The following is a 26,892-nucleotide window of genomic DNA, read 5'->3' as shown; positions in this document are numbered from 1 at the left end:
CTGGTGCTATTTCTAGATTGATGTATGTGACCGGATCTAAATGAGTCTGCAGAGAGACACATTCATTGGAGGCTCTCTGTTTACTGACGCACTCTACGAGGGGAGATGGTATTGATATTTCATTATGAGTCTAATAAAGGGCAGCCAGTATTGAGTTTTCATTAATAGGGCTGGTTTGGTGCAGATTAACATGTCGGCGCCGTTCATAATGACTTGGAGAGATGCTAAATGACTCCAGCTGGGAGTTTTAACTGGCCTCAATGGTTTGACTGATCTAACAATCAACTGCATCCTTCATGACTGGAATAAGAGTGGGAGTGTGAAAGGAGATATAGAGATACACAGGGACTTGCAGAAAGACAGACCGAGAGATAGACCGATAGAGAACAGACAGGCGGAGAACACTGAGCAACCAAGATGCGATCAGAAAGATAGCGAGAGATCAAAAGAAGCACAGAATGTGAGTTAACAAAGAGAACAGAACAAACCAAAGGAGAAAAAAGAGAAAAAACTCAAAGAAATAAAAAAGCAAAGAAGAAGCTGTGTGAGCAGGAAGCAATAACTCCCTCGTCTATACCTACAAGACCTCTGTCTGATTTTTTTCTCTGGCTCCTCCAGGCAGTCCCTGACATCAGTGCCACTAGCTGTCAACTCGTTAGAAATCGTGACCCCCCCGGGTGAAAATGGCGAAAGTAGCCCAGCAACAAACGAGCATTAGGCCGTCGATAGGATGCATTGTGGGTGCTTAACAAAGCAGCAGGCCCTGTGTGCTATACACTGGCCTGTCCTTGACGTCCAGTCTCACTCGCTCCCTCTCTTCTCTGGCACAATGAAGGTTTAAGCCAAATGGATTAATAGGAAGAGAAAGAGACCACAAAGCAGAGAGGCTTACTGTCAGGATGGAAACACACACACACACACACACACACACACAGACAGACATACATACACACCCACACACACACTCTTGTTTCCAGAGCTTGGGGACAGACTGAACTTTCAGCACCATGGACAGTGCCACAATGTTTGAATGTGTCTCTACCTCTTTGTTTTGTGGTTGTATCTCAGCAAATTGTGTTTGTAATAGTGTTTTTTTCCTGTCACCTTTTATACAGGTTGGTTCAGTGCTTCACGGATGACTTTTTTTTTAAAAGAATGATGATAATAAATATGGAAAAAATTGAAGAATTACAAAAATAGATTTATGTATAAAAACCTTTTTTTTTAATTGAAAGATATTTTATATATATATATATATATATGTTTCTGAAATAAAAGATAAAAGCTAGACTAAAAACTTGATAAAATATATAAAATGAAGATAAATCACATAGATAACAATAATAATAATAATAATAATAAACATTACAATGAAAAAGGGTAAACGTTTACAAGATAAGTACAATAAAGTAAGTAAATTAAATCATTTTATAGTGTTTTAAGTAGGTTTCAAAGCTTTTCATTTTGATCTTAGCACTGTGGTCTTGCAGTGTGTGCTGCAGTACACTGTGGGCTGACTCCCCTCTCACTGTAACTGGACTGAATAAGGCCCATTCACCTCCTGCTATAATCTGCAGCACTGTGGCGCATCTTAAAGTGGCGGTGCCTCCATTAAAATGAGTGATGATCCTGGCCTGTTCCCACAGCGGAGAGCCAAGACTTTTAGGCAATAATGGATGGGCCTTTTACCAACACAGTGCTCCGTGCTCCCTCTCTGCAACTTTGTGCATGTCTGTTCATGTGTGTGTGTTGTGTTTTGTGTGTTGTTTTTGTGTTATTGGGCAAATTAGGTGTTTTAACACACTGCAATTCTGTTGTTTCAGTGCGTGAGTAGAAAGGATGGAAAGATGTGTATTGCTGTTAGTTTGTGGGATTTTCATCATTAATGCATTCACTCATTCACTCAGTCTTGTGTCTGGCTTTGTTGCAGCGTTTGATATACCAATCCCTGAGTGTGTTTCTGTTTCTTTTTTACAGAAAGTTTCTCAGTATACCATCATTGTCCAGGCCACTGACATGGAGGGCAACCTGAACTTTGGCTTATCCAACACAGCCACAGCTCTGATCAGCATCACTGACATCAACGACAATCCTCCAGAGCTGACAGTCAGAACGGTGAGTCTTAAACTTTGTTGTTCCTCATCAACACCAGCAGCTTCTTCCTAGTTCACTGATTTATTCAACAGATCTTATCTTACCTCAGAGAGTGGCTGTATTTTGATCATTTTGTTGTTTTCTGTAATTATATTATTTAAAGATGTTTGAGGGAGGATATTATGTCTTTATTTTTATCCCCATTAGCACCAGCACCAGCTTCCTGGGGTCCACACACTTACAGTCACACACACTTAAACACACCAATCACATAAACACAACATAACAGCTCTTCTCATTAAAACAATTCAGTAAATAAGGAAAAGAAAACAAATTATCAGTCCCACAACAGTCATTAAATCAAACACAGAATTTTAGATTACATGTATTTCATCATATGTGCATACATGCATAGTTTTTCATAATAAACAATATATAATATAGTTGAAGATACTGTTTAAACAAAATGTTGAACCGGCCTTTAGTGTCCTCTCAAACAATTTGCAGCGGCAATAAATTCCAACTGACCATGGCACTGCCCATGAGCCCTTTCTGCATCATACATGTCTTTGCCTCATGTAGAGCCTTTGTTAAATATCGTGAATAGTGCAGGAACAGTAATACTCAACTTGCCAGGCTGCCTGCTTGGCATTTTGTAGTTCTCAGTGAACATAATTTGATTTTTAAAAGGATTCTGAATTTTTTTTAATTTTTGCACATAAAAAAAGCATAAAAATAAAACTTGTTTTGGCTAGGAGAGTTTCCTCTAGACCCCCTGACAGAGGTCCATGCGGAGCCTTGTCCTCATATCCTAGAAACACTCCTGCAGTAAAATAACTGATTAAATTTAAAAAATACATTTATTTGTCCAATGTCAATCTTTGATAGGTCAGTTAATTTGAAAACAAAGACATTTTAAAAAGGTTCAGTTATATAAGCTATTGTTTACTTAATGTTTATTCATTGTATCTGATAAATATGATTAGTATTTGTTTATGAACTTGCCACTGGCCTACTGTTATTTTGTAAAAGTAGCCCCCAGGCAAACTAAGTTAAGTATCCCTGTTTCAGAATTAAATGTAATGTTCAGCACCCTCTCCACTACAATCATTTTCATACAGTCCCTGTAGAAAATGTAAAGCCCATATGCCTAAACAGGGTCAGAGGTCAGACTCCAGCAAACAGTTTCACCTGCGTCTGCCCGCTCTGCTCCCCCACTGTCCCATAGAGCCTTTATGCTACATATAGCACATGAGGGTATACTATTCTTAGGCAGAACAGGTTGCACAGACCTCTGAGGGAAATACTCTGCTCTCAGATATTATTAGAGATAGATATTATTAGAAAATACCTGCTCTCTGTCAAAGACAACTATCATGCAACAGTAGCTCCACTGAAATATGTTTTCAGAGAATATTGAGATGAAGGAAGCGTAAATACAACAGCTGACAGAGATGCAGGATAAGGACGGATATATTAAGAATATAAAACAACACTGACAGATAAAGAAACATGGTGCGAGAGCAACATATGGAGAGACAGAAAAAAGCACTGTGACTAAAAGTGAGATGAGTTTTTGTGATGGGAGGTGTACTCTTCCCTCCTCTCCTCTCTGTGTTTTCTCTGCCAGCGGGGTCTCTGGTGGCCAGGGTTTGTCTGCAGGCATCTGGCCCTCGTCCCTGATACCTCCACATTGGTCTGACAGGAAGCCACGCTGGCCCATTTTTCTGTGGTAGAGTGTGTGGTTAGGTAGGGACTCGGGGCTGCTATATGAAATGTTATTGATGAGGACTGAAAGCAGAAGCTCTTTGCCCCATATCTAGCTTGTATGCTCAGAATCAAATGCTGACCGCAGTCGGACAGACCTACAGGATTGTAGCTGCTCCTTATGTGAGCGCTTGGATTTCTGAGATTCCAGAGAGACAGATGCTGTCTGCAGCCGAGCTCAGAGGAAGAGCGAGCAGTGTGTCAGCGTCACACACTGTGATCCCTGTCTCCTCGGCGGGGCCGTCGTCAGCGTGCATGCCAGTACAGTTCCAGCCGCATGCTCTGATAAGAGCTCCCCAGCTGTCAGGGGGAGAGCTCACCGAACAAGGCTGCCGCTCCGCTCACAACTGCTCTGTCCCCGTCTGTGGTGCTGGCTCTGTCACCGCTCTCCCGCTAGCCAGAAAATGGACATGCTGCGCTTCAATAGACACAAAAAACACATTGTACATTGTCCTTGACATATACAGTAGTAGGGGTGGGAAATTGGGAATCACCACAGGCCCCGTGGTGTGATATTATCACTATATTGTAGTCACAATAAGATATTGTTGTGATTTTAAACATGTTGCAATATGCTGGGTATTGCAATAACATATATAACAACATACCATTTTTAACTGTATTTCATGTCCCAAAAGGAAAACTTTGACAATATCACACTATAATAACTCTGTTTATCTCACTTTTTATCGCAGTAAAATTGCTTAAATGCTGCATGCACCTGACCAACAAAACTGTTTAGAGTTTAATTGAGTCTATGTAGTTCAATTTAACTGAAGGCAAAAGTACAGACTACTGTACAGGTATTTTAAACAATGCAAACAGGAGTTTGTACAGGCCCTTTATCAACTGGGGAGTGTGAAGTACATTACAGTTACTTAAAATTATAATAAAGTAATTTTAAAAAATGAATAAAATAAATGTCCTTACTCAACACCATCATTTTAATCTTATTGCACCAAAAGGGGACATTTTTATTTGCAGTATTCATTATTTATATAATAAAATATGAATACTTCCATTTATCAATATAATATTGCAAAATATCACCATACTTTGCTGTTTGGTTGTTTCCCCAAACCCCTGTGATGTAAGCTCACACACACTGTGATAAATGCTCGTCATCTCATCAGGACCTCATTACTTTCCCTACAGCCCTCCTCAGTAAATGAGTGGATGACTGAATGAATGAATGAAGATTGTTCTTAAAAAAACGAGCAGTTGACCTTATTTGGTGTGTGACTGGTTATGTGGTAATGAGTTTAAATAAATAGAAATGTGTTCTTGTTGTATTTCATCTGCCACACACAAACAGCCACACACTGTAGCATGAACATCCACGGCAAAGAAATTGTTCTCCTCCAGATGCCATTTCCGCTGCTTTGTCAATCTCTACTTTTTGTTTTGCTTCCCACACAAGCAACTCGACTTGGAGCAGTTCAGTAATTATTTGTGCATGACAGACGCAAGAAGAATTCATTGCTCTCTACGGGAGGCATAGTGAAAACATAAGCGTGCTAATTAAGTGAAATTGCTTGCGGGGGCATAAACCGAGCTGATATATAGCATCTAATTTGGAAAAAAAAAAAGAAAGACAAATGATTTATTCATTTCACCACATGGGCAGAAAGCACTATGTTAGTGCTATGTTTGTCATTATGTGTTAAACAAAAAGACAATGATATTTGCCACAATCTATCTAATCAAAGTATCTAATCAAGTGCATCACACCCCTGCTAAAGTGTACCCAGTGGGTTTCATCAACTGAACAATGATGAGGAGCAGGAGAGTGGCCCAGAAGACCTGTTAGGATGAAAGCTTTAACTCCAAGACATACAAATCTGATTTCATAGGTTTCACTTTAATTCAGAGCCCTGTAATGGCCATACAGGAGGGCAACATAAAGCTGCCTTCCATTGTGCCAATGACTTTTTTACCACAAAGCAAAAAAGACACACAGTAGTTGTTTAATCTATACTGTGTTTCTACAGAATACAGTTTCAGAACAGGAAACCCAGAGATAAGGACATTGTGGATTTGTGAAATGAGATGTGTATTTATATACAGTCTATGGATGTGCCACTGTACCTGACGAGAGCCACACTTAGCCTGATGTGCTAGCAGGTTAGCTAGCTGCTGTCTGATTATTAACTCCTTGTTCGTAACAGAATATCGCAGTTCTAACTAGTGCTTTTTCATTTTTTCTGGCAGCCAGCACTACCATAGCTAGCCAGCCAGCAAGCCTTCATTTATGGCTTCATTCAAGTGGCTCATGATCTAAAGACACATTATAACATTCAAAACAACATAAACATAAGAAAACCTTTTTGTGCTGGCTTTTCTAAAATGAACTGTGGGTTGAAAGTTATTAATTATATGATCAAGGAGTTGATAAGCAGACATTATTAGCTAGCTAGCTTGTTCACTTGTAAGTTGAAAACTTGTCTACTTCCATATTAATGATTAAAAAATGTCACAGCAGGTGTTGTATATGGGTCATACATGCCCAAGACTCATAGTTTCTCTTTGTTTGAGGTGATGGGTTTGAGGTGTTTCATTCATTCATCCATACCATGTTTAGTTATCCTAACTAGGGTCGTTGGATACCAGCTGACATTGGGTGAAAGGTGGAGTCACACACTATCACAGGGATTAATAGCTTATTTAGAGACAGACAACCACTAGCCCCTTTCATAGTGCAGTACTGCAAATGTCCCGCTGTATTGCCTGTAAGATCTGTGCCAGCTTTTCACCTCGGGACATTCATAGTGATTCAGCGAAGGCGTGATATTCGTGCCCTTTCATAGTGCAGTTCGGCGGCATGGAATGAGGTAAGCGGATAGTGGGAGGAGACGATAGTGACGTGGGACAGAGCAGCAGCAGTGCTGCACAGTAGCACAGTGCTAATAGGCTACACAGTTAGCTCTGTAGCAGTACAGTATGTACGTGCTGCTGCAGCAGTATGTGTTCTCATAGCGACCTCCGTTTGTTTACAACAAGCACCAGACACTCTGTGTACAGTTATCCATGCCGGTTGTTTACAATAAGCAGCGGACGCTGAGCACAGTTAATGACGGCGGCCGCAGTGAACAGGGATTCGATGACTGTTGGACCAAGTGGGAGGCATGACTTAGACGTCACGTGCGACGTCAAATATTCCGCCTTGCCTTGATGGCCCGTTCATACTGGTCCCGCTTCCAACAGTCCCACCAATTTTCCGCCTCTAGAGGTAGTCACAGAGGTGGAAAATTGATCATTTGATCCCGGCAAAATTGATCATTTGATCCCGACATCCCACTTCGGGCGCGTTCATAGTGGAGGTGAGACGTTACAGAACCATAAATGTCCTGGCATGAAACGGCACTATGAAAGGGGCTACTGACTCTCAGATTCACACCTACAGGCAATTTAGAGTCACCAGTTAAACCAAAGCTGCATGTGTTTGGACTGTTAAAGGAAGCCGGAGAACCCAGAGAGAACCTACGTTGACATGGAGAGAACATGCAAACTCAACACATCCCAAGCTGTGCCGTCCCACTTGTAGGTTTTAAAGGGTAAAAGAATGACAGTAGCTGCATGGCGTTCCTAGTGTTAGTCTCCAGTGTTTTGCCCTCTGTGGCTCTGCGCCAGTCACATGACTGAACACTATGAATAGAGTACTTGTGATTCACCTGAGAGCTGCAGCTCCTAAATATCTAAAAGAGTGCAGGAGATTATTCACCACTTTCTCCGGCTTCCCACTGTTTGACTTTGATTTGTTAAAAAAAAAAGGAAAAAAGAGTAGACTGCTAGAAAAAGCAGCTTAATATGTGTGTATAACATGAAAAATGAGAGTGAGGGTAAATGTCTGTTGCCAGTAGCTATATCTTTATTACACTATAGCAAAGACATAACAGCCCTCTAAAGTGGACTGATGGCAGTCTGATATTAGTAGGAGTCTGTTTTGGGACATTTATTCGTACATAATGCCATCATTACCATTTTGTGATGTTTTCAACATCCCATGAAGGAGAGGAAGAGCCCATTTAGTCTTTTTGAGCTGTAGCTTTACTGTTGAAAATGGAACATTTTGCATTTGCTGAGGGCAGTTTTCAGTAAAACTGTAGTAGATTTTCTCTGCTGGGCAGTGCAACTTGATGCAGATTTATTTTCTAAATGATATGGAGTCTTAACAGCACTTAAACCCTGCTGATATCCCTGCCTGGACCACAGCTCAAACATCTGAAGGCTAGTCGTGTTCATAGACAGTTTAACACATGAAAAGCAATAATTAGAAGTGATCAGGTGTGTGTAGTGACCCTGTATTAGATGGCTTTTGAGTAGCACTGACCTCCATACATTTGTGATCTATCAGCATGTCAGAGGGTCATAAAATAAGACCCTGGCATAATTTGTCAATGATGATGCTTTGGAAGGTGAAGTTAGAAAAGTCATTTTCTTCCCAGGGTCAACAACTGTCGGCATAAAGTATCCCTACCTCACCCCCTGCCCACATCTTTTTATCTACTCAAGCTCTTAAAAACAGTGTTATGTAACTTTAAAACAAATTTACAGATAAATAACTGTATTCATAAAACGTACCCTTGTTTAATTCAATCCACTCAGGGGATTTGCTAGTCTGGAAACCAGTGAATGTGAGCGCCAATGGTTGTCTGTCTCTATGTGTCAGCTCTCTGATAGTCTGTCTCTTGGTTTTACACAGGACACGAACAGCAGTTGATAGTCCTGTGTTTGTTTCACCCACCCATCCAATGCAACCTCCTTTCTACTTTGACATACATGGACTTTAAAGGCAAAATATGTCAGTGGCTCCATAATTATTATCTATTGAGTGGCTGGTGTATTTCAACATTTATCTGTCAGTGGCTGGTAGATATCTTTTCAAAAAGTTAATTTCCTTCCCTAGTTACTGACAATGCAGTTTCATGTGTAATGGGCACGTAACAGTGATGCATTCAAGTACATTTAAATGGTGATGTGATAGTAGTCAATGTAGTCAGTGAATAAGAATCTATAAACTGAACTGAACAAAATTAAAATCTGCAAACCGATTCAGGATTTCCAACTCTACGTTTTCACAATGTTACTAAAATCTTCCTCCAATAAAGTTCTCCTTGTTGAATGTTTAAATAGGCACAGAACATAAAGTTTGTATATAAAGCCAGAATCTATAATACTGACAAAACCCTTTGTGGCATAAGAAACTCAAATTAAAGTTTAATGATTCCTTTTATTTTGTGTCATTTAAATTTTGCATTCCCTGGCAAAGTAGTCTGAGGTCCCGTTTAATGATTACCTCCAAGTGAATCTTATGTGCCTCGCTCATTTTCCCCCTTCTTCTGACTACAAAATCCTTCAGAAACTGGAAGTCTGTGTCTCTAGTGGCTTATCAACGGCTCCACATTGCATTTTAGTGAGAGTGGCCATTTTGGAAGCGTCCTCCCTTACAGTCAGCACCATTGTGCATGCCTCTGAGAGAGCATATTCCATTTGGCCGTCTGACAGCGCAGCCCAACGAGCTTGGAAGGTTTGTGGTGGTGTTTGTTGCTAAAGCTCGGGGTGAAAATGAAATGGAGGAGCCCACACACAAGAGACCGAGAGTGCATATTTAATTTGTTCTGTGCTTATCAGCGTGGTCGTACTGCAGGGGATAGGAGAAAAAGGGGGAGGGCAAGGAGGGAGGGAGAAGAGGAAGAGAGGAATTGGGCGTTTTGGACGCTGCTTCAATCCCACGATGATGAAGCCATTAAAGTGAACAGCAGCTGGCAGACACACCCCATAAACAACTTAACGCTTCACAAGAGGAAACACGGATTATCTTCTGACAATGAGCGCTTTTAGTGTGTGTGTGTGTGTGTGTGTGTGTGTACCTTCAAGTGCCCATCCCTCTGTCGTTAGATAAAAAATCCCTACAGAGAAAGACATGTATCCTATTGCACTATAAATTTTTCTTCAGGCTCTGCAGCTGTAACCAAGTTTCCTCCAGAGTTAGTTCAGAGGGGAGTTGTTTCAGATTGCAATATAATGAAGATCATTAGCCAAAGATTATTCCTACTGCTGCTTTAATTACAGTACTTATCTAATTGCTTATTAAGACCTAGATTTGGTGAATGCACAGAATCTAAATTAAATGGGTAAACACTTAATTGAACAAATCCATTAGTTCAAATAAGAGTTTCATATGAGCAGACATGGCTTGGAATAAGGGACAGCATTACCATAATGAAAGATATGATTCTCTATTATCCACATTTAAACAAATATGTCTTGCTTGCCTATTTTTCTCATTACTCCTCCTTGTTTTGCTCTCAGTGTACTTCTGACATGACCCTAAAATCAGTTTGTTTTCATCAGGAGTGTTATGGAAAAAGCTAGAAAATTGATGATGACACAAGCAAATGTTAAGAATCTCAATAAATCAGCCTATTAGCATGCATTAGCTGTCTGCAGCAGCATAACGTCGTGTGTCCCATCCTCCCCTCCCTCCTGCTCTTTAGTTTTCAGGGGAGGTGCCGGAGAACAAGGTGAACGTGGTGGTGACCAACCTGACGGTGGTGGACAGAGATCAGCCTCATAGTCCCAACTGGAACGCCGTCTACCGCATCGTCAGTGGAGACCCTTCTGGACACTTCACCATCCGCACCAACCCCATCACCAACGAGGGCATGCTGACGGTGGTCAAGGTACAAAGGCTTCTCTGCACGCATGCTGGCGTCTGCTATTCAGCTTTCTTCTCCATTATTATTCACCACTGCAGCTTGTGTGTTTCCACCTGCTCTGAAGTGCCAGATGCTGATGACTGAGTACTTTGCTCTCACATTGTTTTTACTGAATTATATGTCATTTGTCAAATTGGAACACAGTTAGAACTAATCTTGCAATCAGCTACACTCATTTCCCTCTCATCTTGTTTCCTGTCTCTGCTCTCTCTCCCACCTCCTCGGTTCTGCTCCAGCCGGTGGATTTTGAGATGAATCGTGCCTTCATGCTGACCGTGGTGGTTTCCAACCAGGCCCACCTGGCCAGCGGCATCCAGTCCTCGCTTCAGTCCACAGCGGGAGTCACCATCTCGGTTCAGGATGTGAACGAGCCGCCCGTCTTCCCCGTCAACCCCAAGATGATCCGGTTTGAGGAGGGTGTGCCGGCAGGGACCACTCTTACCGTGTTCGCCGCTCAGGACCCTGACCACTTCATACACCAGATTGTCAGGTACTTAAAGCACACTACATTAAGGAGGACTCACTCATTTGCTGACTGTAACATATCAGTCAACTGATACAACATCAGAACACTTTGGATGTCCTGATCATTATTTTATAATGATCAGGACATCCAAATTATAAAAAAGGAAAATGTTTGTCATAGCCAGAAACTGTAAAAAACTTTAATTATCTGCTGGTTTTCAAATTTCCAATGGTCCTTGAACAAATCATGTGTGGTATTTCATCATAAAACACTATTCTTCAAGTATGATCATGGCTAAAAGTAGGGAGAACTCAAAATTGCTTCTGTGCAGAATAATAAAGTTATAGAATATTTGTCATGTGACTGTTAGTCTCAGCCAAGTCATTCAGGGCGTCACAGTGCAGAAATTAATGTTTTCTAAATTATCTGGTTAGTGTAAATGATTTATTTTGGAGACATGTAAAATAAAGTGATTTTAATGAAACATTACTATTTTAAGTTCATATTTGGTTATTTTTCTTGATGGAGGCAATGCAAATTACATAATTTAACAATTTCCATGATTAAAGTTTCTGGCTACGATTAGTGGTGAAATTTATAGAGAAACATGCTTTTCAAACCTACCGGCAGGATCAGGGGGGTTCAAAGGGTTAATTTTTTGAACGTCAAATATTTTCTTCTTCAATTTCCAGTTGTCTTTATCTAAATTCTATTTGAAATACATACATCATTCAAGGAAACTAATCACATTAAGTGTCATAAATAATGAAGCAACAAATGGAACCAAATTACCTCCTACACACAAATTAAAAACACAGTCATTTAATAAGGAGATGTGGAGAAGAAGTGTCAGTTAATAGAAGATGCATGTTATTGACTCCCCCTCGTTATATGTGTGGGTTTATGCCTTAATACATTTTGTTTTATGCTCCATGTCATAAAGTCTCCATAGATTCTTTATATGTGAGGAAGTTGGGATTGTATTTTGTTTATATGTACTTGGATTTTTTTTAATAAAGATTGAGTTTCTGTAGGTGACACTCACTGCTCGTACTGCCTCCTGCATTCTCAACCTTTTTATGTCATTTCTTTGAATTAAAAAGAAGATTCTTGGATATATTTGCAATCATTGACTCACAAAACTCCAACAAAGCTCGGAAGGCGGCCTGATACTCCTACAGTCTGATACTGTACAGCAAGGCATTTCCAATATTTTGTCCATCCTGTGTACTATGCAGTGTATCTTCCTTTCAATCTGTGTGTCACCAGTGTCTAATCAGTTTCTCCACAGTTTATCCCTCTTCTGTGACATTCTCAACCGACCCTCCACCCACAGACCGAGCTCCAGTTACCTCCCCGTTGCCAGGCGACTGGTGTGAAGAGGTCATCCTGTAATGAGTTGGACACTGTCCGTCTGCCCTCCTTAGATCCCTATCTTCTTTCTCTTCCTTCTCATTGATCTCCCCCTCCATCCTTCCTAACAGGGGTGACACACAGCGGGCATTGTGCCATCCAGGCATCGACCCTGTGTGACAGAAACTCCCACATGCCCACTAAGGTCCAGCGGCAGCGTTCCACTCCATAGCCAGCCCCGACGAGAGAGATTGATTTTTCTTAATGTCAGTGAGACGGCCTCTTCCACTGAGTGGAAATGTTGCTGAACTGATAGCGAGGGAGGCAGTGGGAGATGTACTCATATATACACTGTACAGAGGAGTGAGCAATATCCTCAGGTTTCTTTTTCGTAAAAAGACATGTCATGCAAACTAAGTGGGCTGAGCTCCTCTGCCCTTTGAGAGAAGTAACTCCTCTTTTACTCTCTTTTCTCTCATCCCTCCCTCCCTCTCGCCCCCACTGACCCTGTCACTTTCTTCTCCGTCAGTCTGTGTGTCTGTTATTGATGGGAGCTCAGAGCTGCTGTCTTCTCCAAAGCAGCTTGCCAGCAGACACTCAGCTCATGCACAGACAGCCTCATCTCTGCTGCCGCTGTATTCCCTTCAGGTGACCTCGCTTGAACCCCCGCTGAAACTCACACAAAAGACAGAAAATGCAGAGCCGTAGATTCGCAGGACGCACACGAACACGCACGCGAGCACCCACAGAGGATGAGAGAAAGGCCTGTGCGTGAGCAGTGGAAGGGAGAGGAGCCAGCTAGTGGTTTTTTCATTAAAATATTTCTGTTTCTGAATTTCTTTTCTCTCTCTGGAGGAAAAGAAAGGGAAGATGATGTGAGGCCAAGACTTTTTGCCAGATGATTTTACTGTTAGATGTGATTTATTTGGCATAATCTAATTTTTGGGTGGTTCTTCTTATGTTACGATATTGGATTAGATACATTTTTGCAATTTGAGGCCTTGGCAGTTGGTCCTCACTTTTAAAGTTTAGACCTTGGGTTAAGGAATAAACGGCTACTTGGACAAGTTAGTATTGCACTTCACTGAAGTTGGGAGACTCCCGAGAGACAGGTTAAAAAAAGAATGGTCAAAACTGAATCAGCAGGGCAGAAACAGCACATTGGAAGTGCAGCAGCACAGGATGTGTTTACACACAGTATTGAATGTACTGTACAAACCTGTGTTTAGGCAGTGCTCAGACCCTTCTCAAAAAGTTTCTGCACATGAATGCAGAATCAGTAAGCAACAGGACTATATTTTGATATCGGAACAGCGAGTAAATGGTTCATGCCGAGAGCCAATGAGGCCATACACATTGACTAAAATGCGATCTTGGAAACGACTGGCTGTTGTCTGATGACAATTTAGATTGTATTAGCTAATGTCCAGTTCACACTACCCGACTTTCAAAGTGGTCAGAATGCTGCATTGTTCACAATACACAACTAGTTATCTTGTAATCAGGAGTCTTGATGTTGTTGTGGTTGCGGTACATAACTGACCAGCAGGGGGGGCCCATACTACAAGATCTTTCACCCAGAGGAATCGCAGATGAGTATTTATGGCGATTAGGTCAATCCGTGGGGACACGGGTCCACCCAGCATGGGTCAGACAGGTTTAAGCTTCATACAGTCTGTGGTTTCAGGTCAGTAGAAAATATTACTGATTTGGACAAGCAGGTCAGAAAAGCAGCTTTCCAAATAAATAAATACTTACTTCAAAAACATTGTGTGCAATTAAACCCTTTTTTAAAACTCTTTTGAACAGACTCTATTAAGTGAAATCCAAATAGACATATTTTTAAAATCTACCATTCAGTTGAAAATAAGGGTTATAAGGAATTCTCATTAAATTCTGAAAAGTCATAAAGTATTAAAGCTGATAAAGCCATCATGTAGAGTATGGTTTGAGCTGCTAAAAAGGACCCATAGGCAATCTCGAGCACCCAAACAGAACATTAAGGGTTAAAGGTTACGGCAGTCGTCAGTGTAGTAAGACACTTTGCTCTGCCAGCTGCACATGAAGACAGCAGGAGGTGACAACTTATTGGCACAGGAAGGGGATGAGTGCCAGGCATGACACGCCAGAATCTAACCTGCAGGGTAACATCTGATCCTGATTAACACATAATGTCTTTCACTAGCAATTAGATCATTTCACCTATTTATTTTACGCTACCAAGAAGAAAAGTGGAAGATATACTGGTGGCGATGTGTCTGTTTGCTAAGTGATTACCGGTCTAGTGTGTCTTTAGCTGGAGGTGGAATTATTTTTCTCCATGCCTGTGAGGCTCCGGCTAACTAGTGTTAACCTCCAACGCAATGCTTTGATTAGGCCCCCTTTCCCCCTCACCACGCTTTCTACCAACCATGCTTACATCCAGAAACAGACCTCTGATCTCTCTCACTTTTTGTCTCTGTCTGCTCGGGCCTTTCACCTCCACCTCCTGTCATTGTGGCGACACGCTGACCATCTACCTAGCGGTGAGACTTCTCGCTTGTCTGCAATTAACCATTTCTCATTAGACCCTGAGAGAGAACCGCTTTCTCCACTCAGGCAGTTGTTAAAGGCTCGTCATAGTTGTTAATGGGATTTATAGACTTTAATTGCAGCTGTCACTTTCCACTCCGTTGACGTATCGACCAGTGACAGCGATGAGAGCTGCTGTGGCGGCTGTGTGGGTACAAAGAGCGGTGAAGTTGTTAAGAGCGCTGCTCGGCTGTTCTGCATATGGGTCCAGGTTTTTCATCGGTCTTCATGCTAATGAGCTGCTGTTATGATAAGCTCGCTGAACATATGTTCCGCTCTCCATGTCACTGTAATATTTCAAAGGTGCTTGGCTGGTAATGCTTATTATGGTAATGAACGTTCACCTGATAATGGCCACTTTGGATCCACAAATAAAAGATTCCGAGCTGCTGGAGTTCAAGTAACTGTTGGCTGTTAAAGGTGACATGTAGAATATGTGTCTGTGTGTTTGGATTAATGAAGTGTCTGTTTTTCTGTGTGTGCAGGTACTCTAAGCTGTCAGACCCAGCAAACTGGCTGAAGATTAACAGGACCAATGGTCAGATCACTACCATGGCCCTGCTGGACCGGGAGTCCATGTACGTCAAAAACAATGTGTACGAGGCCACATTCCTGGCGTTCGACAATGGTAAGTCTGGTAAGTCGGGATGAATGTGTGTGTCGTGTTCATCCGATACACAGTAGGTCACATATAAGGAAATATAGGCACTCCATTGCCATGTTAGCAGCATGGTTCTAGGGGTGGCATTCGGTCCACCACTTTGGTCTGGACTTAAAAAGCGGATGGATTGCCAGGAAATTGGGTACAGATCATCGACTTTTTACATAGAAGGATGACATATCTCTTACTCTCAACACATGAACAAACTTGAGCATGAGAAGAACTACCTTAAATGACAAAAGGCATCTTTGGAAAAAATGTTTTTTATTTTTTTTAGTTTGGCCGAGTTTACGACCTACAGTATAATGCTGCCAGCCACCATGGGGCGATCATGAAGAATATTTATTTTGTTTTTCTACTATATTTCTCACTGCTGAGGCAAAAATGCGAATAGGGCTACACAAATACACAAAATTTGCTTAATTTGCTGATCTGTTCATTGTTATTAAATCAAAGCAAACACTGTCTTTTGGGAGGGGGTCATGCCACTGTAGAAAACCAGATTACTTTAGCCAATTTGTGTGGCTAGAAACAGTGAATATTTACTGATTTTGACACACCAACTATGAAATTACCACTCACTGGAGATGTAGCTCAGATATAACACCTGTAATTTGTTTGCATCTGAGGAATCCTGAAACCGATCCTGACTAACCTCATGTAGTGTCAGTGTCAGTCATCCAGACACTGTTCCTGGGGAAAGCGATGAAATTCATAGAGATGTTTGCACCTCTGGATGCTGTTATGAACCCAGACACGTTGGTGTTCGGTATTTCGACATATCTGGGACTTCCGCAATTCCACAATAGGTACAAAGCAGCAATTGTGGTTATTTCGGCTATGGCTGATAGCAGAAAGAACTGGTGGATATAAATGTTGATATCTGCACTGGTGCTTCTCACGCGAGTGAACACAAATGATCCTGCAGTCAAACTTGTGCGAGTAATGCAAAGCAAACACCGCATAAAACTACAATCACAATGTGAATCATAATGTATTTTATTATATATATTGGGTTTGTGCCTTCAGGGAAGGTCACTTGTTTCTCTCTCATAACAGGGTATGGTTACTTGCTTATTTACAGCCTGGTAAGCTGTTTCATTCACCTCAGTAAACCAAACCTCGGTTGTAAAGAAACACATTAAGATTGTGAGATATTTGTCCATCTTGTCACTAACACAGGTCTAATATGTGACATGTGTTAGCTCCACTGACATATTATAAAAAAACTGAGGAAAACTTCCCATTTCACTTTTTATTGCTTTTATGGACCAACGTTCACAAAAGCAGAGAAAACAGTTGGGGATTTTTGGCAGGGAAATTCCACCAGTAGAGGTTTTGTTAAATATGACACACCCTTGTTACTTTACTGCCAGATATCCTATAGTGTTTGTGAACTGTGAATGAGTGGGATGTTCTGTTCATATACTGTGGCGTATAAAATATACTGTACATAAATAAGCGCCGACCTTTGTTGCCCCGTGTCTGATAGAAAAAGAATAAAAATAGGATGTGTAAATGAAGGTCTTGAGTATCAGCCTCAGCAGCTACAACAAAGTACAAAGCTACAGAACAGAACTAAAGCACTACAAATAGAAGTGCTTGCTCTCTCTGTAAGTAGGAGGGACTCAGGTGTTTTTACTCCGCAGAGAAATGAGGGATTGGTTGCCCCGAAGCACGCCAACTTAAGCTCAAAGTGTTGATTCCCTATTGATCCTGGAGCCCAGTGTCAACAAGGGGATATATTCCACTTTGATTGAAATTCTCTTTACTTATTCTACTCAAGCGAAGCAAAAGCAGCAACAAAGCACCCAGCCAATCATAACCGACAAGACGGTCGATGGGCCTTGGGGCCTGGGGCAACAGACCTTTACATAGTTGATGCACCAAGTTACTGTCTGATAGAGGAGAAAAAGTTGAAATACAACACTGATGAGCTATCGGGGTAAACTCTATCTCTGCTGCATTGCATCAGGAATTTTGTTCGGCTTGCTGACAGTCCGTGTTCTGGGGGTTGTCAACTGAATATCAAGGCCACAATATATCACTGCAGTCAGTTTGTTCAACAGAGCAGCACACTTACTTTGTTCATCTGTAGTTTGGGCTTGTAATGTTGTGATCAGAAGTGGTATCACTGAAGAATGTTAGTGACAGAAACTACTAAATACTTAATTACAATCAAACATTCTGCAAAAAAGGTCCATTCTGTAGGATTTAGAGCAGTCTATTTGCAGAAATGGAACATGATATTTATAAATATGTTTTCATTAGTGTATTACATAGACTGTATAAATAATGGACGTAGTGACCGTGATGTCACCCATTGTTTTGTGGTCTGCCTGGTACACACAATACCCGGTAAATTGGACCATTATTTATACTATTAACATCAAATTGTCTTGAAGAAGATTTTTTACCAATGATTGAGACCATAGTGCTGTCCTTAAAAAAAATCCTTAGGTAATAAATCAAATGAGAAGATTTCTCATTTTGTATTGAAATGAACAGACACAAATGCTTCTGCAACCTTCGTCAGCGCCACCTGTTGTAATTTTTGGTAGAATGCAGCTTAAGGCACTTCCTGGTTTGCTTCACTGCTCAGACCAGGAGGCTGCCGCCTGGTGTATAATCACTTGAAACTTAGAATCGTTGTGTTTTTGTTAGCTTACAATGAGCCCTTCATATCTACAAAGCAGGTCCTCTTCCACAGCCTCTATGTTGCAACGCCATGTTTCTACAGAAACCCAGAGCAGGCAAACCAAACAGTGGCTCTATAGATGGGCGGAAGCCCACCGTAGTTCTTTGAATCAAGCGGCAACCTGCGTGTCTGAAAAGTGAGGCCAAAGCAGAAGTGTCCAAGAGCCAGCAGTGGGCGACTCCACTGGCTGCAAAGAGAAGTCTGATTGCATAGAAGTCTATGAGAAAATGACTCTACTTCTCACTTGATTTATTACCTCAGTAAACATCATGTTTTCCTGAATACAGCATGATGTTCATTTTGTAAATAATGGTCCAATTTAGAGTTTAAAAAAAAGCAGGGTAAGCTTAGGGTAGGGCTTAGGTCTCTATCACCATGACCTATCCATCAGGATAGATGTTTAGCAATCCACATTCATGGAAAAAGTGTTTTCAATGCATTCTATATTGTGACTTAGATATTATGATATAATTTCAACCATATGATTGAACCCTACTAATGCTTTAACTGGTTGAAGTGAAACTACTTCCTTATATTTTTCTGCACAGCCTACTACTATTATAAACAAATCCTAATGTATTACAAGCAGGTATGTTTTGTAAGTAAAATCTCAATATTAACATAACCAGACATTGTAGGGGTCACATAAATGTCTTGGAGAACATAGTTTCCTCTCAAACACATTAAAGTAGAAGTATAACATAGCTTAAAATAGGAATATTCATCTCAAGTACCTCAAAATTGTATTTAAGTACACTGATTATAGTAATTATGTGATCACAGCCGCTGAGTCATTTCATACATTTCTTCATAATGGTAGAAGTAAAACTTCAACTCAAGTTGTGTGCAGTTTGTTTTGGAGCACACTGGAGTCTGTTGATCATTTTAGCTCTGCCCATATGTTTATATCAGTAATTTGAACCACATCCCAGTAAAAACAAACACTTTAAAATGAGAGGATTATCGTTTATGAGTCTTTTATCCACTGATTTGTTCTGCACCATGCCAGCACTTCTGCTATTGCTTGGCTGGCTTAAAGCCCCTGAAACTTCATATTTTGTTATTACATTAAATATGAATGACCAAATGAACAGTTGGTTGAAGAAAACAGCTTTCTGTAATATTTATCACGAGAGTTTCGCACTGAAAAACTAAGCTAATCAGCTTCATTTGGACTGTTTGTGTGCAACAGATTTGATCGGCAGTGGCCTGTAAACAACCAATAGACTGTATAAGTGAACCCCATGGCTGTCACATCTTGATTCACATGTTTCTAAATCCTGATTGGTGCATGAGAACACATTATATGACTTTTTTGCTACTGAGCTCCAATCGCCATTAACCATAGACTGTGTAGAAATAATGGACATAGTCAGCATGTTGTCACCCATTGGCTTGGGGACTGTGGTTTTTCAGGGAACCAGGGCATAGAACAGATCGGGAGCTAATACAGGATTTGTCAGTTATCAGCTATGCTAGTGCTGGCAAGCTAGCTTGGTTAGCAAGGGACATTTGTTCTTTAAAAACACCCGACTCCTTAGAGCGTCTTTAAGTCCAAGCAAACACTACACCAGACAGTTTTAAAGCAACACAATTCTACAATTAACTTTGATGAAGTGAAAACACACTTTGATAGGTTCAGTCCAGTTCTTACGTTGAGATACCGTTTGGTAGTTTTGGCTTCTTTTTACTGTACACATATTAGGAAGTGGTATTGATTTTCTCATCTCTCAACAAAGCAAAGAGTATCACCCATGTACTGTATTTAAAGAAGTAATTTTGAGGACTCTAGTTTGGCTGTCACCATCTTGGTTTTTTTGGAGCCAGAAACGACCATATTTGGATGAGAGGGTAAGCTTGGGGGGAGGATGCTACATATCAGCTAGTACTAGCGGTAGCTAGCTTAGTTAAACTCAAAATCAATAGCTGAATCCTTATAGTTTTTTTGTACAACCAAATGCTGAACAAGACATTTTAGACAACCAAAATGTTAATAAAATTTTTATGGAATGAAAATACACTGAAAGGGTTAAAGTTCTCTGACAAAAACAAGTTAGCCACGCCCTTAAGCATACACAGCTTGATTGTCTATTTTACTCTAAGTTAGACCATTATTTATGAACACCATGCTGTATTGAAGAAGACTTGATAGTAGCAGTGAAAATAAACTAATTAGGAACCTTTTTATGAAGACGATAAATCAAGTGAGAAACAGTGATTTTTCTATTGACTCCAATATAATCATCCTTCTTTTTGCAACCAGTGGAGTCACTCCCTGCTGCCCATTAAAATAATACAGATTTGAACACTTCCACATTGAGATGAGCATAGAAAGATCAGCAGAGACTGTCTCACGTGTGAAAACAATAAAACTCTCAAACTTTGGCAGACAGCCTGTGTTCATGTAGAGCACCATCGCTCAAAATAACAAGCTGATAGAGAAAATGTGTTTTTAGGGACCGCAAATGTTTACCTAACAAAAACAATTAGATACATTGCCATTGTTTTAAAGAATCATTCTTTATCACTCTTCAACAAAGGATTAAATAATTAACCGAAGAGTAGAGTTCAAACTTGTTACAAATGCGTTCACTGTTTTCAGGTCTGTGGTGAGACAGAGCAGCAAAACAACTTCCTGTTCACTTCTCTCTTTTTTTTCAGTAAGCAGTGAACTTAAAAAAATAATGAGGTGGTAATTCCCAGCACCATGTTGTACAGCACCAAGAGCTGCAGTAACAGTGGCAGAAAAACAACATTTCTCAGTCAGTTATGTGCTGTAATCAAAGCACATTAGAGATTTGCTGTTAATGCATAAAACATCAAAAATGTGTCTCCCAACCTGATGGTTCTGTTCTGGCCTGGCAGTCGTGAAAATCCCTGAATAAGTTATGATGAGCATGTATTGCTGGATGTAGTGAAGGGTTAGTGTTTGAGTCATTTCCCAGTGGGCTTTGCAGAGTGCAGATAACAGCAATCTTCATGTGTGTGTTGTCCCCTCCAATATGAGTCTCGCCGCAGCCTTTTCAGAAAAGCAGCCGCTTCTAAACACAAGGACTAAAAAATGTATGTGTCCTTTCATTTGTTCTGGCTGTTTTGTTTGGGTGCTCTGTACAAATGTACACAGTATTGCCCCTCCACTTTCAGCCCTTCAGTAAACAAAACCCATTCCTTCCCAATTGTTTCTTTGCCTGCACGCCTCATTTTCTCACTTCCACACATGAATCAGCTCCAAAACTCCAAAACTGTAATTGAAATGGAAGGATTGTTTCGCTGTCTTCTGTAGCTTTCTCATCACACTGTCTCTCAGCTCCCCTTTCCTGCGTTTTGCTCCATCTCCAATCATTTCATCTTCACTTCTCTGCCTCGCCGCCGTTCTCCTCTCTCTCTATCGCTACGTTATTATCTCACTGTCTCCTCCTTTGATCTCTTTGCCTCCTCTCTTTCCTCCCTCCTCCCCTCAGGCTCGCCCCAAGCCAGTGGGACAGGAACTCTCCAGATCTACCTGATCGACGTGAATGACAACGCGCCGGTGCTGATTCCCCGGGAGGCCCAGGTGTGCGAGCGTGCGCGCCCCAACTCCAGGATCAACATCACAGCCTCAGACGCTGACGCGGACCCCAATGTGGGGCCCTTCGTCTTCGAGCTGCCTTCTTTTCCTGCCAGCGTTCGCCGCAACTGGACTATCTCCAGACTCAGTGGTAATTAAATACATTAACACCATTATTAAATAATGGTTCAATAATTATTTTTACTGTTAACACTGAAATGATAATTATGTTTACTAATTGTTACGAATGTCATAATTTATGTGAATTTTACAGTTTATTGCTGCACACATCATAACATATATAGGCTATTATATAAAGTATTTGTTAATGATTACCAAATGATTCATAAACCTTAAAGAAATATATATATATTTTTTTTAAATCTAGACTCATTATATGGATAAATGGACCAGATATTTGTAAGTGTGGTTAATAATTGGGACTCTATAAACATTATCTGGGTGGTTACAAAGTTGCAGCAGCTGATTTTGATAACATGTTATGGTTAATATGGTTAATGGTTAATAAATACTCTGTACAGCAGCTATAAACATTATTTATATAGGAAATACCTTGTCAGTGGTTAATAATTATTTGGGTGGCTTTTTTAAAACTGCTACTTATGATAATTAGTAAATGATTAACAAGCATCAAGTAATAATACATTACATATTTCATGGTCATTCATAAAAGAATGATTATTTCACCGATAATACCTGTCTAAAAATACAAATGACTAGAAGAAGAGTGAGACCCCCACCCGGAAGCTCGTCCCTCTCGTTCCACCATGGCGGCTGGATCACAAACTTTTTATAGCTACACAATCACTAAAATACCTTCAAGGCAAGAAAAAGGCAATGCAATAAAATCAGTGAATCTTGATTCATATTTGAGCAGCGATGCCTAGTTTGACAGTTTGACCGGAGTTCATGAGCACTCATCCACATGATTGACAGCTACATTATAGACTTTGAGGCTCCGATTGGTTGGAAAAGTGACATTTCAACGCTAAAGCATATATACAAGGTCGCCCATAAAGTTGGAATAATTATGTTTTCAGACACAATCCTCTGTTAATTGTGGTTTCATTTTCATTGTGATGTTTGGAAGAAGATTGATTTTGAGAAGAAATACACTTTATCTGTCAATAATAAATCACATTGTCACAATTATTTCATGGAAAGAAGTAAAAAATATTTAATTACAACTTCATGGTTGACCGTGTACTTCGACTGAAATGTAAGTTTTTGGATTTAAATAAATAACGATATTATAATGATATAAAACCCTTAACAACAACGAAAAAAGAAATAGACACAGCAAATGCACTTGATTAATTGATTGACAGCCCTGCTATTGACTTAAGTTTAATAATTATTAACCTCACTATTTATTAATAATAGTTACTAAAAAGTGTTAAATGCTGCACATTGTCTTTACTGTGATTCATATTGCAAATATTATACCTACTGTCTGTGATGTAAACTTTAGGAGGTCTATGGGAAATATATATATTTAGCATCCCCAGCTGAAATAAACCATAAACGTAACAGATGGGATGCAAAAGCCCTCCGCAGACTAACTGGCGACATCAATCAGGGGGCTGGGGATTGCTGTAAGCTGCAAGAGAAGTCCAAGTTTAACTAAATGTCTCACAAAGCTCACAGTGAGAGACGCGGGTGCCATCCAGTGTTGACATACGATCTATCGTTTGTGACAAATGAGATCCATTCATCTCTCTGTCCCCCGAGCAGCCGATCTGTCACCTAATCCACCCAGATGGATGTATCACAGCAGTTGTCTTGAGGACAAATCTGATCACATACCTGGATTCTTCTCCCACTGAGGCTCTTGTCTTAGCTTGACTGAGTGATAGATGTTGAAGGTTATACTTTCCGGGTTGTTTTTATATCTTTAATGCCTCCTCGCATACATACATGTCACAATGATTGCTGTGCAGTTTGTTTGGTGGCAGCTTTTATTCGGTGTGTCATTCTCTCGTACCTACGCACATGATGACATGATATCCTGCAGTAAACAAAATGTAATTTCTCTGCAGTACACTGTCTAATCTTATTTTCCCCTTCTTCTTCTTCTCCTCCTACTCACGTCCCTTCACTTCACTTCACTTTCCCCCTTTCCACTTTCTCACTCCCACTCTCCAGGTGACTACGCTCAGCTGCGGTTAAAGATTCCTTACCTGGAGGCCAACGTGTACGAGATCCCCATCATCGTGTCCGATTCAGGGAACCCTCCTCTGTCCAACCGCTCTGTGATAAGAGTCAAAGTGTGTCCCTGTGACGACAACGGGGACTGCAGCGCCACAGGGGCCGTGGCAGCCGCAGGCCTGGGCACCGGGGCCATCATCGCCATACTCATCTGCATCATTATACTGCTCAGTGAGTACAGCACAGTGCAGCGATCACACCTACAGTACGCACAACAGCATCGTTATATCATTATACATATTATGTATCTGTGTTCCGCAGGTATGGTTCTGCTGTTTGTGGTGTGGATGAAGCGCAGAGAGAAGGAGCGGCAGGCGAAGCCCCTGCTGATCGACCCCGAGGACGACGTCAGGGACAACATCCTCAAGTATGATGAGGAGGGAGGAGGAGAGGAGGACCAGGTATTGTTTCAACATCAGGAATTTAGACATAATTAACAAAAGTCGTAAAATAATTTTACTCAAAGTCACACTCTCTAATGGAAGGTCACAAATGTATTGATAGAGTGTATTAGATTAAAGCTGTGGCTTAAAAAGATAGAGCCAGTCATCACATGATCGCTGCCCAGCTCTGTCAAATCCCCCTTTCCTGTGCTGATGCTGGTCTGTCTCAGAACCTGTTTGCTTTTCCGTAGGCTTTATTGCCACGTCATTATGTCACTGTATACGTCTGGAAACGTCTCCACTTTTCACAAGCATGATAGCAACAATGGCAGACTACATCATCTCTTTAATGTTGCTCCCAGCTTTGCAAGCCTACATTTGCATCTAAACACATGTACAACACATCTGTGCTGCTTGTCTTAAACGCTATTGATGGCGATTTCGTCCTTATTAACACTGAACGTAAGATGTTAATTTTGGACTTTATTGTAAGCTAACGCCAACCTGTGTCAATCACATTGCAGTTAAACAAATTAAATTAAACTAAATGAATGATACACATTATAGTTAGTATTGTTGGTCAGATAATTCCGTCCCCAGCCCCTGACATTAGTGGTTAGTGGTTAAAGACCAGCAGAGAGTTGTTGCCGCTCTGGAACCAGTTATCCTGGCCAAGAGCCGATTCTTTGGCAGTGGAAAAGCGAAGAACTGGTTCAAGATAAGGCACTGGCTCCAAATCAGAACTGCCTCAGTCGCAAAGGGGTTAAAGTGTCCTTGAGCAAGAAATAGAGCCTCACTACTCGCATCACTATGCTGTGTTGTTTGACAAAAAATAAAGTTGAGGTTTCCTAAAGATAACATTAGTAATCCCCATAAAAAAAGAAACACAAGACAAACTCACACATTGGACATTAGCATAGCCTGCATAGCCACAAATTCAACAAATTAAAAAAATCAATCAATTGATTTTGGCTGCTACTAATGATTATTTTAATCATTCTTTAATCTGTTTATTATGTTTCTGTTTAATAGTTATACTGACCCTCATCACATTTTCCCACAAATCAAGTGGATTCAGATAGCTTGTCTGGCCATCAGGTCCAGCCCCAAAAATATTCAGTTTACTATCATATTAGACAAATAAAAGCATTAAATCCTCACATTTGAGAAGCTAGAACAAGCAAATGTTTGGCAAGTAAAACTTTTTACCAATTAAATATTAAGTCAACAGAAAACCGGAAAAGAAAAAGAGCCAGGATCCAAAGTACAGAAGAAATTTTCAATATTTGCGGTGAAAAACCACAGTTCATGAGCAGTGATTGACATGATTGACAGACTCTGAGGCTCTGATTGGTGGCTTTTGTTCAGGCGCTGTAGATTCTTGCAAATGCCATTAGGAGCCCTAGGATGAAGCACAGGAACATGATATTTTTCACAGATTATCTGTCCCATGTAGTACTATAAGGACATTGTGAAGTGTATCAGATGTGTACTTTCTGTGTGTAGATGTAGTATTGAACAACCACAATTGAGCGGGCTTTGGTTGATGCAGGTAAACAGTCCGTGTGGAGAACAAAAGAGGAGGAACACATTGGCTTAAATGTAATCTTGGAGCCCATTGGCTAGCATCTGGGGACAATTTAACTGCTTATCCCCAGATGCTGCAATTTGCTTTTTTTTTCACTTTATCTTTATTCATATTTACGAAACAATCCAGTCGCAGATGTTGTCTCTCAACTTCAACTCCATTCTTACATCTCAAGTTGCTAATCAGACTGTAAATAATGATTGGAGCACAGAAAGAGGAAGTCTGTTACCCTGATATAAGACTGCAGAGAGAGTCTGCAGAGAACGGAATATACTTTTTTTAAAAGTGAGTTAGACTTTCGAAAAAGTTTTCAAGGTGCAATCTGCCCTCTGCCCTACAAACAGGTGCTGCTGCTGAAAATGCTGCTTGGCTTGAATTCCACGTACAGTCGGATGTGCAAGTCTTTCCATATGAGGAGCCTCTTTTCTGCACAGAAATATCTATATATATATATATTTATACACCTACTGCAAACCACCTCTCCTCATCTGATATCACATTGTAAATTTAACCTTCAACAATGTTAAGCTCCAACAGCTTTGATTAATTCAGAAAGGTGTTATTAATTAAGCCATATTTAATACCTTCTATTTTCACAAGCCCACACACACAAGATATTTAACACATAAACACACGCGGGTATGAGACAGCTGCTGTATATAGGCATACAATCCTCACTCTCAGCACCTGTCTGAAGATGTAGTAGGTAAGACAGAGAAAGAGTGCATATTGAACAATGATTTAAAAACAGTCTGACAGTAAGGTGTTAAACTCATTATGTCCATTTGAAAATAGTAGTTCATTATTTATATCCTA

At 40.6% G+C, this 26,892-nt stretch overlaps 1 protein-coding gene across 1 annotated transcript in view; it reads left to right on the top strand.

Annotated features, from left to right (window-relative positions):
- Nucleotides 1-26,892, top strand: part of cdh4 (cadherin 4, type 1, R-cadherin (retinal)) — a 261,145-nt gene that overhangs the window by 230,512 nt on the left and 3,741 nt on the right. Inside the window, exons 9-15 of the mRNA XM_059329049.1 lie at nt 1,978-2,115; nt 10,359-10,544; nt 10,817-11,070; nt 15,456-15,607; nt 21,791-22,027; nt 24,043-24,276; nt 24,367-24,506. Coding sequence (XP_059185032.1) covers nt 1,978-2,115; nt 10,359-10,544; nt 10,817-11,070; nt 15,456-15,607; nt 21,791-22,027; nt 24,043-24,276; nt 24,367-24,506 — 1,341 coding nt within the window. The remainder of the gene's footprint in view (nt 1-1,977; nt 2,116-10,358; nt 10,545-10,816; nt 11,071-15,455; nt 15,608-21,790; nt 22,028-24,042; nt 24,277-24,366; nt 24,507-26,892) is intronic.

Source organism: Centropristis striata, chromosome 3 (genome assembly GCF_030273125.1).
Source record: "Centropristis striata isolate RG_2023a ecotype Rhode Island chromosome 3, C.striata_1.0, whole genome shotgun sequence".
NCBI lineage: Eukaryota > Metazoa > Chordata > Actinopteri > Perciformes > Serranidae > Centropristis > Centropristis striata.
This window is presented reverse-complemented; position numbering and strand designations above follow the sequence as displayed.